Source organism: Thamnophis elegans, chromosome 11, assembly GCF_009769535.1.
Source record: "Thamnophis elegans isolate rThaEle1 chromosome 11, rThaEle1.pri, whole genome shotgun sequence".
In the NCBI taxonomy this organism is placed as follows: Eukaryota; Metazoa; Chordata; class Lepidosauria; order Squamata; family Colubridae; genus Thamnophis; species Thamnophis elegans.
Genome location: NC_045551.1, coordinates 34,633,139 through 34,651,625, shown reverse-complemented (window position 1 = coordinate 34,651,625; position 18,487 = coordinate 34,633,139). Strand labels below are relative to the sequence as shown.

Here is an 18,487-nt window from a genome sequence, read left to right as displayed (position 1 = left end):
ATTCCACAATGAAAATCATGCTGGCCAATTTTTGCGGTCAGAGAAAGTTTCACACAGAGCCTGGTTGCTTGATTCCCCTAGAGCATCACTTTTCAACTCGGAACCTTAAGCTATGTGGACTTCACCTCCTGGAATTCTGGCCGTTGAAGTCCACATAGGCCACGTTGAAAGGTTGAGGTTGAGAAACACAGATTAGATACAGGTAGTCCTCAACTTACAATAGTTCATTTAGTGACCATTCAAAGTTACATTACTGAAAAAAGTGATTTATGACCATTTTTTCACACTTAGGACTAAGGTCCTGTGTTCAAAATTCAGACATTTGGCAGCTGACTCATATTTATGGCCTTTGCAGTGTCCTCGGATCATGAGATCACCTTTTATGAACTTCTGACAAGCAAAGTCACAGACAAGCCAAGTTTACTTAACAACTGCAGTGATTCACTTAACAACGATAGCAAAAAAGGTCATAAAATGGGACAAAACTCAACAAATGTCTCCCAGCCACATAAATTCTGTGCTCAATTGTGGACGTAAATTGAGGACCACCTCTACTGTACTTTAATCCTGATGGTCACTTAAACCATGAGAGTATTAAATTCAAATGCAGCTACCCAACGGAGAGGATGGGGCTTTGCGTACAATGTTAGAAAGCAGTTAGAGAATCAGGAAATAAGTATTTTTTTTCTCATTTCTTTAGCAACCGTCTAGCTTGTTTATGGGCTGAGAGGAAAGTGAGGATGGGGAAGAAGAGGAAGGGTCCAAAAAAGAAAAGAATGATATATTAGTTGCGTTAAATACAAAGAAAAATAGTGGGGAATGAGCCCCCAATCTAAATACCAACAATTGAGGCCGCAAACTAGCAGAAGCATTTTGGACTTGGCTTAATAAAGTTACTTGCTTTGATATGGATTTTGCATTGGATATATTCAGATAATTAAAAGCCATGAAATATTATTTCAATATATTATCACAGAAATGAGTTTACTCGATGTCAAGATAGAAAGTTTCAACACTACCCACTATGGAGCAAAAGTTTGTGAAGTTGATAGATTTTGCTGCCACGGATGAATCAACTTCTTTGATCAGACTGTTGAAAGAAATGTCCTTCTGGGTTTGGCTCCAAGTGGGGAAAAAGACACTGGAGACATGGAGGCTGCTTGGAAAGATGGACAGGACCACATGGCTTGAGTCCTGAACGGAAAAGGTGATCGTGTGCTTCAATGTTGGGTGAAGAAGAAGAGAGCTAAGAAGGGGCTTGCAGGATTTTTTATAATCTGTTTGGCCCCACCTATCTGTTTCCTGTTCCTGTATAAGAAATGTATTCTTATTGGTTGTCAGACTCCCATGGGGCCATGAAGGAGCAACTCTCTAGGCTGCGTTTTGAATCCAGGTTTGGTTGAGTTCTCAGATGCCATGTGGTGAGTGGGTAAAGGCTAATCATGCCTTAATCCCATAACCCTGGAGCCGAAGGAGAGAACTCTTTATTATGTAAAGAGCCTAGCTTGGGCATCTTAATGGCCCATTGACAAAGGGCGTGGGCAGGAATCTGGAGGGAGCTACTTTGTCTTTAAAACATGTTTCTCCCTTTTCACATCCAGGGAAATGTAATATTCTGCCTTTTCAATATTTCCTAGGATATTTCATTTTTCTAGGGGAGGGATGGGTTTTAACTACAAGACAAAAGACATTATCAACATTTATTGCTGACTGGAAGTCCCTTATCAGCATTTTGCATGAAAAAAATGAACTTGTAGCTTTTGATGATTAGATAGGAAAACAGAAATAGAAATAAGCGTAATATCAGTGGTGAGTTTCAATTTATTTTACTACCAGTTTGCTTATGAGTGCTTGCTCGCATGCTTGCGCAATCCGGGAGGGTGGCGGAGCTTCCTGCTGCCTCCACTACTGGTTCGCCCAATCTGGGACGAACTGGCAGAAACCCACCTCTGAGTAATAGGATGTAATTTGAAATGGGGAGGGTTAAAATCTATTTGCTCATGTAACTTCTGTGAAGAATTTTAGAAGCCATTTCTTTATATTGTTTTCTTTCTTTTCTATTTTTCTTTAACCTTTTCCCCTTTTCTTGCATCTTTTTCTTTTTCTTCTATCTTTCCATATTTTCCTCCCTACCTTGTAGTAGTTTGTGCTTGCTTTTATCTTCTTGTTTAAAAGTTTTAATAAAAATTGTAAATAAGAAACGCTGAGATAATTATGGATCTCTGTACTTGTGGCTGATTTGTTTATTATTGCTAATGAAGGAAGTCAAATGAAAAAGAAAGCACACTGTCTTTGAGGCTCGTGGTTTTAAGTATCACGACATAGCAAGAATCACCTGGCCCTTTGCAGTTCTTAAAAGTAGGTAAATTTAAATTTTAAAGTTCATGACAGTTTTCTACAATTAAAAAAAGACAGAACAATTATGGTCTGTTTGAAAGGGTTGCCAGAAGAAAGTCTCTTATCTCTAAAAAGAACATGGTAGTGTGGCTTAGATTGGGACCAAAATGGAGATGTCAGTCAATAATGCATAATGCCATGTTTGGTGAAAACCAAATACAGCATATCAGCAGAAACATATCATACCAACCATCAAGAACGGTGGTGCAACAGCTATTGCATTCGGTGTGTTGCAGAATTTCTTATGCTTAAATGCTTTTTAGAGGAGCTGTCAATATTGAATTAGCAAAGCAATATGTGTAGGTTAGAGTCCTGATCTGGACTTCAGATTTCCTCTTGTACTCTATTGTTTGTTTAATGTGTATAAGAATATTGCCTTTGTAAGTAAGAATTGGAAGAACTAAATATCTATAAGGAGATTAATTTTTGTCATATGATAAGAGTTTCATCTATCTCTTTATTGCCCAGAATTGGTTCTCAGGATTTTTGCAGCCATGAACAGGGATCTCTAATTATGGTGAAACCATTTTGTGATAAGAAAAGGATCAGCTATGTAATCTGTGGACATGGAAAAAGAATAGAATATATTTGTAATCAACCCTTTGATTCTGCAATTTCCTCTTAAACATTTAACAGGAAGCAATCAAGGACAACATTATTTTCTTCCTAGAATACTATGAAAGAGGCTTCCTTTCTTTAACTCAACTTTTTGGAAACCAGCTTTGCAGAGGAGCACATTAAACTCGGATGCTGACCATTCTCTCCCTTCAGTGTAGAGCAACATTAATATCGAGTAGTAGTGGGTTGCTAAAGGCCCTCTTCTATCTTCATCAAGAAGCATTTCCACTATTAAGACACCACCACCTGTTTCAAAATAAATTTCAATATATATATTTAGAAATGAGAAAATGCTGCTATAGTACTTATTTCAGCAGCCAATGAACATTTCATAACATTTTGAAAATACCCAAATTGTACGTTATGAATCATTCTTTCAAATATGTTACATATATTCTTGCCAATAGACAATACAGGTCAATTTTTTGTTGTTCTTGGATAGTTTGTCAATTTGCAGTTATTTTAAATACAGTATTATACAAGTCTTTCCTCAATCTTTTGAAGACATTGACCATGTAAAGCTTTTTCTGTTCTACTTTGTTGCCCCCAGGTTTTGCAAGGTCTACTTTGCATACTTTTTTATCTTTCTTATCAACAATTGCTAAGTCTGGGATGATATGTGGCAGGTACCTTTCTGTTTGAATTCTGAAGTCCCAGAGCTCTTTAGCTTCTTCATTTTCTATTTGTTCTTGGTTGAAGCAAATGATATTTTTGCACATATTTCAATGCAACATTGTTCTTATTTTGTCATGCTTTTATTTGTAGTCAGTCTTTGTGATAGTCTTGCAGTAGGCAACTAGGTGGTCCACTGCTTCTTCACCTTTTTTGTACAGGTGGCATTTGCTGTCTATTGTTCTCTTCTCAATTCTGGCTTTGAATGCATTTCTTCTTAAGGGTTAGGTCTTGAGCAGTCAGAATTGGTCCTTTTGTCTCTTTATTAAAATTTCCTTGTCTAAGCCATTGGCCAGTCTTGCTGAATATTTCTAATTTTAGTGTACCATCCATGTAATAGTTTGTCTTGTCATTCCCCTTTTCTATTCCTTCCAGATAGTCCTCAAAATATGACCAAAATGAGCCCAAAATTTCTGTTGTTAAGCAAGACAGTTATTAAGTGAGTTTTCCATTTATTGCCAGAGTTGTTAAGTGAATCATGCCATCATTAAACAAATCTGGCTTCTCCATTGACTTTGCTTGTCATTTGCCAGCTGGAAAGGCTACAAATAGTGATAACACAACCTATTCAGTTATACTTATTGCTGTGATGTACATTTGTTGGTTTGCTTCTTGCAGTGAATTGGTGCATATATTTGATATTGGCGTCTTTAAATGTTTGTGCTAGCTGTTTCTTTGGAACACGTTTCAACACAGGCAACCTTATTCTGTTGTCTTTGTGTTGTTTTAGATGCCCAGTTATTTTTGTTTCAATTCTTCTACTTCTTTAGTTAGATAGCTTTGTTCTTTCTGGGGCAGAGAAGGTGCCTGGTTTCCAAATGAAAATAATTCTATAGCTGTTCTGTCTTCCTCTTACTGGCAACTCTCCCTGACTTGATTGACTCTATAGTCTGCGTTACTTCTGCAGAGCCTCTTGATTTCTTTGCCCTGGGAAGATTTCCCCAGTTCTTCCAATTCCGTTTCTGTGAATACCTTATTTCATATTATAAATTGTCATTGATATACTAGTCTCCGTTCTGTTATTTCTGATTCTGGATGTTGTTCTTTTCAGAACTGGTGCATTAATTTAAAATATCATCATCTTGTTTGACTTGACCTGTAATAACATCATTATTTCTTTGTTTCCAATCACTGCATATTAGCAATAGGTAAACATTTTTTTCTTTCCATTAGTTTTGCAGCTGCTGGTCCTAGTTACTCAGCCAACAGTCCTGAGTCCTATAGCCCAGTTTTCACCAGATGTTCAAAGACTCTAACAACTAGCATGGTCCCTGCTGACCTGAGACACCACTGAACTGGTACAGGTTTCTGTAATTTACATCTCACCATATTTTTTAGGGGAGAGACATTCTTTGTCTGACTCCCCTGATGAAACCATCCTCTGGCATAGCCCTCAGTTTCATCATAGCATACAAGCCCCACAACCACACCAAGGTAGGGGCGCACTGGGGTTATTATTATTATAATCTTCCACCATGAAGAAGTTATTACTTATCAATTTAGTCATTTTTGCAGCAAATGTAGAATGATTGCAAACATATATCTAGGCAGTAAAGGCCAAGAACGAGTAAACAGCCACAGGGACATAAAGAGAGTTCTTTTTCATTTGTAGCACAGCAACTAAAATAGAAATGAATCTGATTTGCACAACAAAAGCTGTTTGGGTTGTATAGCAGAAATAGCTGGAAGGGTCACACTGGAACCAGAATTTTTCTGGTCCTGCAGCTAAATAAGTTATTCTAAGATGCCAGTTGAATTCCCAGTAAAACTGGATGGTGAATTTGAAATGACACCAGATTTAGGGGAGTTCAAAACTTGAGCCAAGTATGAACTTTGCCAGTTCCTTAGCAGATTTAACTTTCTATGATTAAAGAATACTTACCAGGTTTGCAGGCCTGGTAAACTTTGGATAACAGCTGTAAACATTTCTCGTCCGACCAGTTATGCAGAATCCTGGCCAAAATGTAGAGGTCCGCTTCAGGAATGGGATCTTTAAAAAAATCACCTACAAGAAATAAGTGAAATCTCATAAAGCACCATGTCTTCCGGAGTCCTTCGGGATTGTGCGGCCTATAAATTTATTAAATAAATAATAAATAAATAATTATTCTGACACAATAATCTCCTCTCCTTAAAAGCTTCTTGTGCTTAGCAAGACATGAGTTCAACCCACATGGAACATCACATCTTTTACCTGCATGGAAAGTGATCCTGGTCTCTTCCGAAGGCAAACCATGGTTCTTGGAGGCTTCCACTACTTCAGGGAGGTTAAAAATGGTCACATCACATTTTGGGTAGAATGAAGTCAATTCCTTAGCTAAACCATCAGTGTTTCCTTAAAGACAGCACAAAATGTAATTAAAGAACTGCAGAAGAAAATTTTGTACATGTCCCACTTTTTTGTCTGCTTCCACCTGCCTGTAATTGGAACTTAGAACTAAGGAGAAATTTCCTGACAGAGAATAATTAATCAATGGAACAACTTGCCTCCAGAAGTTGTTAGTTCTCCAACATTGAAGGTTTTTAAGAAGCGATTGAAGAAATATTTGTCTGAAATGGTGTAGGCTATACTGCTTGGATTAGAAGACCTCCAAGGTCCGTTCCAACTGTTTTGGTCCTCCATTCTATGAGAATTCCTCAGGATGGATGCACTAAATATGCCAAATATCCAAAAGCACCACCATTCAGTGCAGATTGAACAGTGAAAAACTGAACGTAATTTCAAAGTGGACTAAATCCCACATCATCTTCAGTCCCCCAAATGTTCACAGGCAAATCCAGTTTTAGGATCCTTTATTCATGCGCTGCTACTGGTATGCTCTGATTTCAGTTTCTTTCCAACTAGGTCAGCATTGGAAGAGGAGAAGACTGTTTCTCCTTTTCAAACTGTTGTATCTTGAGGGAAGGACGCAGGAGCCATGGATGTGAGGAACAAGATCTTTATTAAAACATAGATGACAGCGATTCAAAACTTCCCTGCAACGGCCAGGGTATTTATACTCGAATCCCAAAGCAACTGTCAATTGACCAGCCAATCAGAGGCTGGTAAGAGCAACTGTCAAATGACCAGCCAATCAGCAGCACAGGCTGTTGCTGGGTATACAATACTCCTTCCCCCCAGTTATTTGCAAGAATCACCATCCATTTGCGTGTTATTTATTTGCATTTTTTGTGTTGTCAATTTGCATGTTATTTGTTTGCATTTTTGTGTTATCTGTTTTGTGTTATCAATTTGCATGTTATTTGTTTGCATTTTTGTGTTATCTGTTTTGTGTTATCTGTTTATTTATTTGCATTTTTGTGTTCATGTTCAACATTTACAATTCAACATTTACAATTCTCTCCTTCCCCCCAGTTATTTGGATATTCACATTTTCATATTCACATTTTCATATTCACATTTGCATATTCATATTTGCGTATTCATATTTGCATATTCAAGCTCTGCGCATGCTTGGCAAGACCTTATCGAATTTTTTCCGGACATGGAGGCTGGAGAGCTTAAATGGAGGGAAACTCAAAGAAGTCCAAGCCTGTTGGTAACCTCGGTTGGACGTTGCAGTTTCTGTTGGGGGGGTTGCTGAGAGCAGGAATGGCTGTGAGGTTTGTTTGTGTAGGAGGAGAGATTTTATTTTGAACGACTTTGTGGATGTGGGCGGCGGCCCTGGGCTCCACGTCTGCTCGATCTAATGCAGGTAGAGTCTGCTGTTGCTGGTAGGTTCCCTGGGTTCCACGGCTGCTCCAGAGAAGGGGTAGGCTGACCGAGCGGAGCTTCCTTTGAAGAACGGCGGTGGTTCTTGCTGGCTGGAGGCAGACTTCTGAGGCTCTGTAGACGGCGGTTTGAGAATGGAGCCGTCGGATGGAGAACGGAACTGGCTTTGGAGTTGAGAGCGGAGCTGGCCCTGGAGGCGGTGGCGTTGGAGATCCTGAGCTCATTCGGAATGCAGCAGGCAGGCTTCTGAGGGCTAGAGTTGCTAGAGTTGCTCCTTGGGAGGCAGGCAGCTTTGTAAGGGCCCTGGTGGAGCAGCGGTTTGTATTAGGCAGATAGAAGCCGTGAGGAGAATGGAAGGCAGCAGCGGCTGCAGGCAGGCAGGCAGTTCCAGCCGAGGTTGGCCTTTGCGGTCTGTGGCTCGTCCTTGGAGTTGGCGTGGCTCGTCCTTCAAGTTGGCGTAGACGGAAGGCTTCACGGTGGCTACTGCTGCTGCTGAGCACATGCTGGCCATTGGTTCTCTGTTGTGGCTTTTGTGTCTGATTTTCGCGGGGCCTTGACTGGCTTCGTTGCTGTTTTCCAGGCTCTGCGGAATCGCTAATCCCATCCTCGTCGCCAAGTGTTGTATCTTGAGGGAAGGACGCAGGAGCCATGGATGTGAGGAACAAGATCTTTATTAAAACATAGATGACAGCGATTCAAAACTTCCCTGCAACGGCCAGGGTATTTATACTCGAATCCCAAAGCAACTGTCAATTGACCAGCCAATCAGAGGCTGGTAAGAGCAACTGTCAAATGACCAGCCAATCAGCAGCACAGGCTGTTGCTGGGTATACAATACAAACAGCCTCTGCCAATTTCTCCACTGACTGTAATATTGTATCAGGTCAAAGTGACAGTTAATCATCTCTAAAACAGGACTATTCCTCAGAGTCTGCTGTAGACATCCTAAAGTGGTTTTTGATCTCCTAAGGATTTCTCCTTTTCCAAATGCAGATGAAAAAATTTGTAAGAGAACTTAAGAACCCATCCAGCCCATTGTCCCAACATGTGAAGAAGATGGCAAAGCGCTGGCTGAACTTACCACCCAGATCGCAAATGAGTGGGAACTGGGAGAGGTCAAAGGCAGAAAGCACTTCTCTTCCTACCACAGGCCAGATTTCCTTCATGAAATTGGAGAAGGTTTGTAACTCTTCCTTTGATCTAGAATTAAAATAAACATTTCTAAATATAACTTTATGAAATGCTATTGTTCTAATTGTTTTTACATATCTATTTATGTTTGAATTAAAGGACTTCTTTTTACAGCATCACTTAAATGATGTTGATCAGAATTTGGAAAAATCTGCATGTGATACATGGAACAGTCGTACAATTTTGGTTGACAATGTTATAATGTTCTGGAAATAAAGCAGATTCGTGTAGGTGCTCTAACTGCAGAACTGTGCATTGTATAAAAAAAGAAACACCTGGTCAATTAGTTGTGCCCCAACAATATTCCAGTGCCCTAAAAGAGAAGTTGAATATGGTGATGAGTCAGGATCATATGATGGTGAAGATTAATCATATTGGTTAGTTTCCCACAAAATAATTACTCTAATGACCATTCTCTAAAATAAAAATGTTACCTGTACATGACCTCATACATCTTGTTTGAGGGAGAGCCATATATTGATGGTATCTGATTTTTTCCTTTCCTAAAAGAATTTTTTAAAAGTTAGAAAGAAACAAGAGAATCCTCCTGGCATTTTCTTCTGCATAGAAGTAGATCCTGAATGTCTTACAGGATTTTCAAAGATCAGATTTTATGATAAAGGTTTCCTTTAAGCCAGTACTCCTTTACTCTCTCAAGTATGGTGCAAAACGATCTTATGCATCTCTACCATGAAATAAGCCTTAAAGAACACCAGGCTGGTAGTTTAGATTGCTTAGTTGAAATAGTTTAGGTAGCTTAATTGAAGAAAGATGATGAGGGTAATGAACCCAACTCACTTCTATACTGCTGCCTTTTAAACCAGGTACAAATTCTTTGTTTTCTCTATTTTTTTTTAAAAGTGATAATTTAATAATTTGGGTTTAAAGAAAGATTCAGAGGCAATCTCAATTCAGCAGGTTTATTAATTCATTGTTGATGAATTTGTAGATTAAAAGAAAAACCTGAAATCTTTTTGTTTTAAGATTTATATCGGATAGAGTAGCTAAACAATTAATCAGTCACTAGTTTGTGTCTGATCCTTCACAACCCCATGGAGCATAGCACAACTGGTCCCCCTATTCTCCACTGTTTCTCTGAGTTTGCCCAAACTCATATTCATTAAGCCGCTGACACTATCTAACTATTCTCATCCTTCATCCCCTTCTCTTTTTGCCTTCAGTCTTTCCAACATTTCTGTCTTTTCCAGTGAGGCCTCTCTTTTCCTTTGGTGGCCAGAGTATTTGAGCTTTAACTTCAGTATCTGATCTTCCAAAGAATAGTCAGAGTTCATTATCTTTAAGATTCACTGAGTTGATCTCCTTGCAGTCCTTGAAGGCAAATTTCAGTGTTCCTAAATCAAGTGGTTTCTAAAACCTGTAGAGTTTTAATATGGTGGGGATCGTCATTCTAGTAGTTAGCATACTAAACAGGGAAGGTCTACCTTATGAAGGCTGGAGTGATATACAGGTAGTCCTCAGGTTACAACAATTTGTTTAGCAACCATTCATAGTTTCAACAATATTGAATTAATGGTGTTTATGACTGGAAGTTGGAAGTCACATTCATATGAAGGTCTTGCTCAATTAACTACAGTCCTCACATAACAATGGAAACCGAGATTGCTAGAAGAACAGTTGCTAAGGAACATTCACCTGACAGCACACTTTATGACAGCACCACTAAGTGATGGAAATTCCAGTCTAATTGCTGCTTGAACTTGTAACATGGAATATGATGACATTTTCACATTTTAAAAATTATGTTAACACCCAAATTCTTATATATAATAAGCAGATTATTAAAATACACCACTATTTTCATTGTTTATTTTTCTTTGAAATGTAGCAGGGGGAGAGGAGTGAATAAAAGGAGGGTTTGGGAGGAAGCAGAGGGGACAGAGGGAGTACAAGAGGGGAAAGGAGGGGCTTGGCTGGGGGGAAGAGGAAAAAAAGGAAAGGGAAGGAAAGGAGCAGGAAGCAGGGAGAATGGAAGTGAGACCAAGGGAAAAAGAGGGGAAATAGGGGAATAGGACAGCAGAGTCTTCTGTGGGCCAAGCCTGAGGGAGATAAGGGAATAGGATGTAGCAGAGGCTTCTGTGGGCCAAGCTTCAGGGAGAGAAGAGTTTGAGTGAAAGGAGGCAAGCAGAGGAAACTATGAAGGAGCAGAGGCTGTGGAAGGAGAGCCCAGCAGACGATTCAAGAGAGAGTGAAGATAGAGAAAGAGGAAGAAGCTCCAAGCAGCCACCTGAATACCACCTCATTCGTGACCTGCCTGCTGAGAGGAGGCTGACCACTACCCCATCACTTGACCCTGGGAAGTTGAAGTGCATCAGAGAGGGACCAGATTGGACTGGCAGCCATATGAAGAGGGCCAGGAGAACCCAGACTCCAGGGGCCCTTACGAGGGTTAGCGCTACAGAAAAATTAGCTGAATATTGTTAAATCCCATAACATACATCTGAAAACATCATTCAAGCCAGTAACTCCAGTCCTCCTATTTACAAAAGGTTACCGATCAGTCATAAACTTTAAAGTTCTTCTTAATGAAATGACTCCATGGCATAACTCTAAATGTTTCCTTTTCTGGCTTTTATTATTAGAGTTTGGGTTTCTGTTCAAGTTTTTCTTCTGTAAAACTTTTTAATGTTGGTACCAATTACAATAGAGGGGAAATTCTGAGGAGCATCATAATGGCTGTCTGTAATTTACTGCTGTTGTATTTTCATTTTGGCACATATGATTTAGAGAATTCCAATTTAATAAGGATTAATAAATAATTTCCTTAATAATGTCTTTAAGTGTACCATTAAAGGATAATAACTCCTTAAGTCAGTTCAGGATATGGTGACTATATGAAGATAGTCATAGTTTTGTTGGCAAAAGGAAACACATTTTTATGAAGAAATAAGAAACCAATTGTTATTGAACAACAATTTTCTTCTGGTTTTTTCCTTTTTTCTCACTGTTTGGGTACCTGTTCTCCATAGATCTGAGATTTGTGAATCTCCAACCCAAGGAATAATCAGATACAGCTCAACATAATTTTTATGAGAGCATTCATGGTCAACCTGATTCTGTGAATGCTGCTATTAAATATTTTAATACTAATTAACTGAGATCTGATTAAAGCTGTGAGGAAATAATAACACATGTCCCTATGTAGGACTTTACAACAATAGTGTATATCTCATGTTTTGAAATGGGAGGAGAGAGACTCTAAAACAACCCAGAAAGGGAGAACATGGTCCTTCATTTTTTTAAGAGAAGGAAAATATGAAATAATTTCTTTTTATCTGAACGGGAAAATTCAGTGATAATAATCCAGTGCCATTGCAATTAAGGAAATATGTGTGTTAATGTTATATTCAACATCCAGAATGTGAAGGATGATTTTTCATGCTCTAACTTTATTTATTTTAGTTCACTAGTCCGGTGCTAGGTCTGTTTACCTCACAGCATCAGGCAAATGTTGCATTGATGGATACATAACTTCAGAATAGAACTTCATGGAATAATACTGAGACTTTGGGCTTGATTTGACCAGGTAGAGATTAGTAAAGTCTGTGTTTCCATAAAGATCTAAAAAAAAAATACTGGTATCATTGCATGTAAATTATCTTTCAATTCACTATAGTGTCTTAGTCTACTTCTTTAAAAACAGATTATGCTGTATTTATCTCAAGCATATCATAATAATATGAGAGCCAGTTTGATGTAGTGGTTAAGGTATGATGCTAAATTTCTTGGAGACTATAAGTCCTGTGTCACATTACACACAAAGCAAGCTTTTTGGGCTGGTCATTTTCTCTCAACTCTAGGAAGGAGGCAATAGTAAACCTCTTCTGAAAACCTTGCCACAGAATCTGCAAGGACCTGTCATTTGGCCAAGTGCAATGGCTGTTTTTCCCCCTCCACATTTCATCTGATTTAGAATTTGGATATAATTTCATTTTGAAAATTGGTTCAGTCCCATAGTACAGTAATGGTCATGGTTTGGAAGCAACGTTGGTTTTGTTTTGAAATAACCAGGGACACCAACTCAACATGCCAAAGTTTTACTCTTCTGGTTTATATGACTTTCCAAGAATGGATATAAAACAGTGGTAAGACCAAAAAGTTGCTGTGAAGCAGACTGGACCAAATCTCAAAGAAAGTGATAAACTGATCAACACATAAAAATACAGAGACAAATCCAGTTACTACATACCATACAGTGCGACCTCGGGTGCTGACTGTAATCCGTTCCAGACTTCGGTCAGCACCCAATTTGGTCATGACCAGAAGAAAGACAGACTGCGCAGGGGCACACATTAAAGAAAACGGCACAGAAGGGGAAATTGCTGCGGCTATGTTTATTCAGCACCTGAGGATGTGTTTGTGACCTGAGTGAAGTGGATTTAGTAGATTTAGCGGATTTTTCAGTCGACACTCGCATTGTTCATGGTCTGAGCCATTTAGGACCCAAAGGTCTCACTGTACCAGCTTTCTGGCATGTGATTTCTGGAATCTCCCCTTCTGCAAACTCTTGGATCTGTCAAGCTCAACAGGTGCAGTCATGTATTGCCTATTATTATGGAATAATTGATGGACATTCCATTTGCGCCCTCCTTTTCACAAGATTACCTTTGCCATCTTTGCACTCCAGTGTCAGGAGCTTTAACCCCACACAGGCCTCCAGCAGCCTCTGCATCCCGATGGGGCTGGTGCTCAAGCGTTCCGCAATAGTTGTGGAAGACAGCTGTTCCCTCGACTCTCTCAGCAGATCAAAGACACCCAGTTCACAGGCAGTTGAAATGATCTAGGAAGAAACAGCAAGAAAAAAAAGCCATGGCTTTCCTCTCAGTTCACATCCAACAATCCCAGAATCTATTTGTGTGGTTTACCGAAGAACGAATCAAGCAGGGCTACACATGTAATTAAACCAATACAAGAATAAATGTTGAAGCTGCCTTCTACTATAATAAACACTGTTGAGACCCCACATTTAGAATTCAAAATTTCCTGAAATAAATTCAACCCAAATTTAGCAAATAAATTTCTAAACTCAGGGATTAGATATAGGACAGATATAGACTGTTGCAATATTAGAGTCAAAAACATGAAGAAGGATGTACAATCATTAAATTCTTTAGCAAATTACAACATAAACTTTGGTGATTCTATTGTTTTCACAACTATTAAGAAGTATTATTCACCTTATTGTCACAATAGTTTGCAGAGTTAAAATTGTTTAATGCTTTATGAATACTAATTAAATTAATACAATAATAAATGTTGAACCTCCTATCTATTATAGTAAACATTGCTGAAACCCCACATCTAGTTTTTGTTGCAAGATTAGAGTTAAAACATGCAGGAAAATATACAGTCACTAGATTATTTAGTAAATTGGTGGAAGATTATTCGTGGAGATCAATGTTAGTCCATAGGATGTGGAAATTCTGTAACAAACATGAAGCTTTAATCATCTGGTAATAAAAAACGATGTTATGAAAACCTACTAAGGAATTTACCTTATTACACCTATCATGGTGTACCGTATATACTCGAGTATAGGCCGACCCGAATATAAGCCGAGGCACCTAATTTTACCACAAAAAACTGGAAAAGTTATTGACTCGAGTATAAGCCTAGGGTGGGAAATGCAGCAGCTACCGGTAAATTTCAAAAATAAAAATAGATACCAATAATGTTTTTGAATATTTATTTCAAAGAAAAACAGTAAACTAGCGGTGTATTCAATGAAATACTTCACTCACCTCATGATGCTGATGTCCCGCTGTGATGATGATGTCCCGTGCAGCCGCGGGAGCGATGTCCCGCCTCCTATGACACACGGCACAGTGATTCCTATCATTGGATCACTGTACCAGAGGAGGTGGGACATCGCTATGTGGCTGCTTGCCATAACAAGGAGGAGATGGGACATTGTTGCAGAGCGGCAGGAGGGGGAGGAAGGGGAATCGTAAGACAGCCCTGCATTACATTTGAACGTGAGGAGGGGGGATGGTGCGGTGCGCGCTGCGCGGCAAACTGACACAGAGGGAGGGGAAACTCACAGGGGCACTGGGCCATTCACGAGTGTCACCCAGCGGCATGGCCCCGCCCCTTTTTCTCCTCCATTTCGGGCAAATTTTTCACTGACTCGAGTATAAGCCGAGGCGGCTTTTTTCAGCCCAAAAAGTGGGGTGAAAAACTAGGCTTATACTCGAGTATATACAGTAATCAAATTTTATAAACTTATTTTTAGTTTCTTATTGGCAAAAGAAGAGCATATTTGAGCCAGGAAACTAACCTACAGATATCCAATGAAGCTTGTCCGCTCAGAAGACACAAGAAAAAATCTTGCAGCCATTTAATAGCTGACTCTTTCATTACAACATAAACTTTGGTGATTCTATTGTTTTTAAACCATTAAGAAGCTGAGAAATGGAAGGTCTTTTGTATTTTCAAAGTTAAGTGTTCATATTTGGAAATACTAACCCATCTTACCTTAAAAGTTATAAATGAATGCTGGTAGCTAAACAATGTTTGAATGTTTTCAATTTCTTCTAGTGAACTCATTGTTCTTGGCTTCTCTCGTTGACCAAAAGAACCTTCCTTCAGCCAAAATATTTGGTATTCCTGAAATTGGCAAAATATAGGTGTCCATAAGATGTCCCAGGATAAAGTATGGAAAGCATTAATAAAGAGAGAACCATGGCACACTTAGAAGGTTTTCAAGAGTCCTTCAGCAAAGGCTCCTGAATAAATTGAGCTGCCCTGGTATTAGAGGACAGGTGCTCTCATGGAGAGACCTGAAAACCAGGAAGCTTATATGCAGGTCTGGTTGGCACACCTTAAGAAAACCATGACATAGCTCTAAAAAGTATAAATTTGGAGGATGGAGTTGCCTTTCTAAGATGTAAATGTTCAATCTGAATGGCAAGCAATAAAAACAATCCAGAGAGAATATGAGGCCATCCCCACAAACAAAACAAAGCCAGTGAAAGAAAGGGAAATTCTGAAAGGGATTTGTTCATTTCCAGCCAAGCATCTTAAGCATTTCTTTATATATATTCAAGTTAAATTACTGCTTCTCATCTTTAATGCCCTTTATCCATTAACTCCATGTCTGCCAGAACTTATTTCTCTTGGTAACCCTAGAGGTAGGGCTCCCCCCCCCCACCAAATTCTCCCTTCAGAGTATCTGTCCCTTGGTTCTCCATACCTGACTTGGAAAAAGTAGTGTCAAAACTGTTCAGATAATTTTCCTTTAAACTATTTGAGAAAATGGAAAATAATGAGAAAAGGGAAAAGGAAGAAAGAAAGGAACTGGCCTTTTATTTCAGGAAAATATGTAGGAGTGAGGGTTAATTATATGTATACAGCAACACATTTTAGAATATGGAAATATATAGTGTCCGAAGTTTCATATTAAAATATATTTTATTCTTTGTATTGTTTTCATCTTCCCTTAAAAAGCATTAACAGAAACAAGAATAGACTGAAAATTAGTGAATTCACTAGATAATTGACAGTAAGGTGAAACTAAGTTAATCAAATAAAAATAGCAAATGAGGAAATATCTTTTAGTCAAACTTCCTCAATCTCCCCAAATAAGTTATTTAGACCTAGGCGCTTCCACCCCAAGACAAGCTCCCCTATCAAAGTAGGTTGCTGTATCTCATTTGTTGGCCGCTGTCCTGTAAGCAAATCTTTGCTTTTTGGGAATGAATATTTCTCCTTTCCTCCCAGATGTCTGGATTTCATTTTTATTTATTCTTATATAATCCTGGCTTGACCTGGAACCCCAAATTATTCTTCTGACAATAGAAAAAAATACATCTCTTTAAGAAAGATATGCAAAGAAAATTTCAAAGAATTAGAAAATGCTAATGTTTAGAGAGTTATTAGAACATGGAAAGATGGGGGTTGGGGTTGAGAACGGAATGAAACTAAGCACCTAGTTTCAGAACAAATGTTTAAAAATAGGAAGTTAAGCTTGAAAAAAAGGATTTAAAAGATGTGGAACCCAAGACTTAATCTATTCAAATAAACTTAAAATGCTATTATTGCAATAATTATTTAATGCATACACTACAGAAAATTTGAAAAGATTCACTACTGGGCATTTTAAGAAGATTTATTTTTCAGATTAAATATTAATTTAGCGACAGGATGGGCAAATTCTAGATCTCAAGTTAGATAAAGAGAATATTTGCGATCTGCTTTTTTAACTCTTCTTTTTCTTGACTTTTACACAGTCCAATTTTCTTGATAATATAGATTTCTCTAATGACGTTGGCAAGGCTGGTGTAATTCCATATAATGGAGAAGACATAAAAAACTGGATAGAAACATCTGAGATTAGTAGCCTCTTATAGATACTATAGTCCATGCTTCACAAACAGAAAGTGCTGAGTTTAACGACTGAAGTCTTACCCACACAAAAGCTAAGCAGATTCCGAGTCAGGTTTTCAAGGGATAGTTTCATGAAATGTTCAGGATCAGCCTCAGTTTTAGGCAAAAGAAGTAAGAGAAAGGGTATATATCAGCACAGCACAGGTGTGTTTACAGGAGTTGCTTAATCAACCTGACAAGCCAGTTCTGATCCCGCCTCTTCTTCATTGTAGATGTCAGTTTCAGCCTTCGAAGTATCATGTAGAATTAAATCAAAGTCCAAGGCAAAATGATCCTTAATGTTCTAATTTAGTAAAGCAGACATCTTAGCACATCTGTGTTAATCCCAATTCTGGAAATGACATCAGAATTCCACCCAGTTAAAAGTTCATGATCTTGTCCGCATACCCACAATCCATCACATGGTCCAATCTTCTTCTTCCATGCTGGCATCCACACCCAGCTGCTTCCGATCAGGTGTAAAAGTGCGGAGAACAAAAGATGACCTTGGCTTCTAAAAAAGAATGAAAACAATACATTCCACAATCCTACTCCTGTCTATTCCCCCCTCCCATCAACTATACTTATGAAACAGTAACTCCCATCAACTATACTTATGAAACAGCATAATGAAATAAGAGAAAGTGTGGCAATAGCAATATAGCAATAGCAGTAGACTTATATACCGCTTCATAGGCCTTACAGGCCTCTCTAAGCGGTTTACAGAGAGTCAGCATATTGCCCCCAACAATCTGGGTCCTCATTTTACCCACCTCGGAAGGATGGAAGGCTGAGTCAACCCTGAGCCAGTGAGATTTGAACCGCTGACCTGCTGATCTAGCAGTAGCCTGCAGTGCTGCATTTAACCACTGCGCAAGCCAAAATTCTAAAAGGAATATAATTGCAGGCCTGACAGGTGGCCTCTCCTCAGCGGAAAAATGTTTCCTGAAAAGAGAATAACATAAAAGTTAACATTAAAAAAATTAACCACCTACTTCACCCCCTAGGGGATCCTTTGTTTTATCGGGAAACTTTTTGTGGAATTGTTCTACTAACTTTTCCACTTTTAAGTTCCAGCTTTTCACCCAAGTGGCTTCAGACAAAGGGTAACTCTTCCATTGCACTAAATACTGTAAGTGACCCCTATTCAGCCTGGAGTCTACAATCTTTTCCACATCAGATTGTGTTTCCCCTTCTATCACTATAGATGGTGTTTCCCCTTATATCTCTATAGGAGGAGAGAAAATTTAATTTAATTTAATTTATTAGATTTATAGGCTGCCCAATCCCGGAGGACTCTTGGATGGATGCTCTTATGCTAGACCCATTTACTGGTTTCAACAAGCTACAATGAAATTCTGGGCCAAATTTCCCTAGACTTCTGTGTAGACTGAATTGAATTGTAACTGGGCTAACTATCTTCGCTATTGGAAATGGACCTAGAAATTTTGGACCAAATTCCTTGCTAGGCATTCCTAATCTTATGTATTTGGTAGACAAAAAAACTTTGTCCCC

General features: G+C 38.7%; 1 protein-coding gene across 1 annotated transcript; it reads right to left on the bottom strand.

The window, feature by feature from the left end:
• Positions 1–3,052: 3,052 nt before the first annotated feature.
• Positions 3,053–15,163, bottom strand: LOC116515106 (acetylserotonin O-methyltransferase-like). The gene is made up of 8 exons (XM_032227016.1): positions 15,083–15,163; positions 13,214–13,388; positions 12,040–12,169; positions 9,025–9,093; positions 8,481–8,599; positions 5,882–6,022; positions 5,570–5,692; positions 3,053–3,261 (listed from the first exon to the last, which is right to left on the bottom strand). Exons 1-8 carry the CDS (start codon positions 15,152–15,154, stop codon positions 3,053–3,055), a joined length of 1,038 nt encoding a protein of 345 aa, XP_032082907.1. The 5' UTR covers positions 15,155–15,163.
• Between the last annotated feature and the right edge of the window lie 3,324 nt (positions 15,164–18,487).

Excerpts from the sequence above, each read along its gene's own strand:
- LOC116515106 (XM_032227016.1), bottom strand. The coding sequence starts at position 15,154 with ATGAGTTCACTAGAAGAAATTGAAAACATTCAAACATTGTTTAGCTAC. Across the intron at positions 5,693-5,881 it reads CAGGATCACTTTCCATGCAG|GTGATTTTTTTAAAGATCCC; the intron begins GTAAAAGATGTG and ends TATTTCTTGTAG. Across the intron at positions 3,262-5,569 it reads TTACCAGGCCTGCAAACCTG|GTGGTGGTGTCTTAATAGTG; the intron begins GTAAGTATTCTT and ends ATTTTGAAACAG.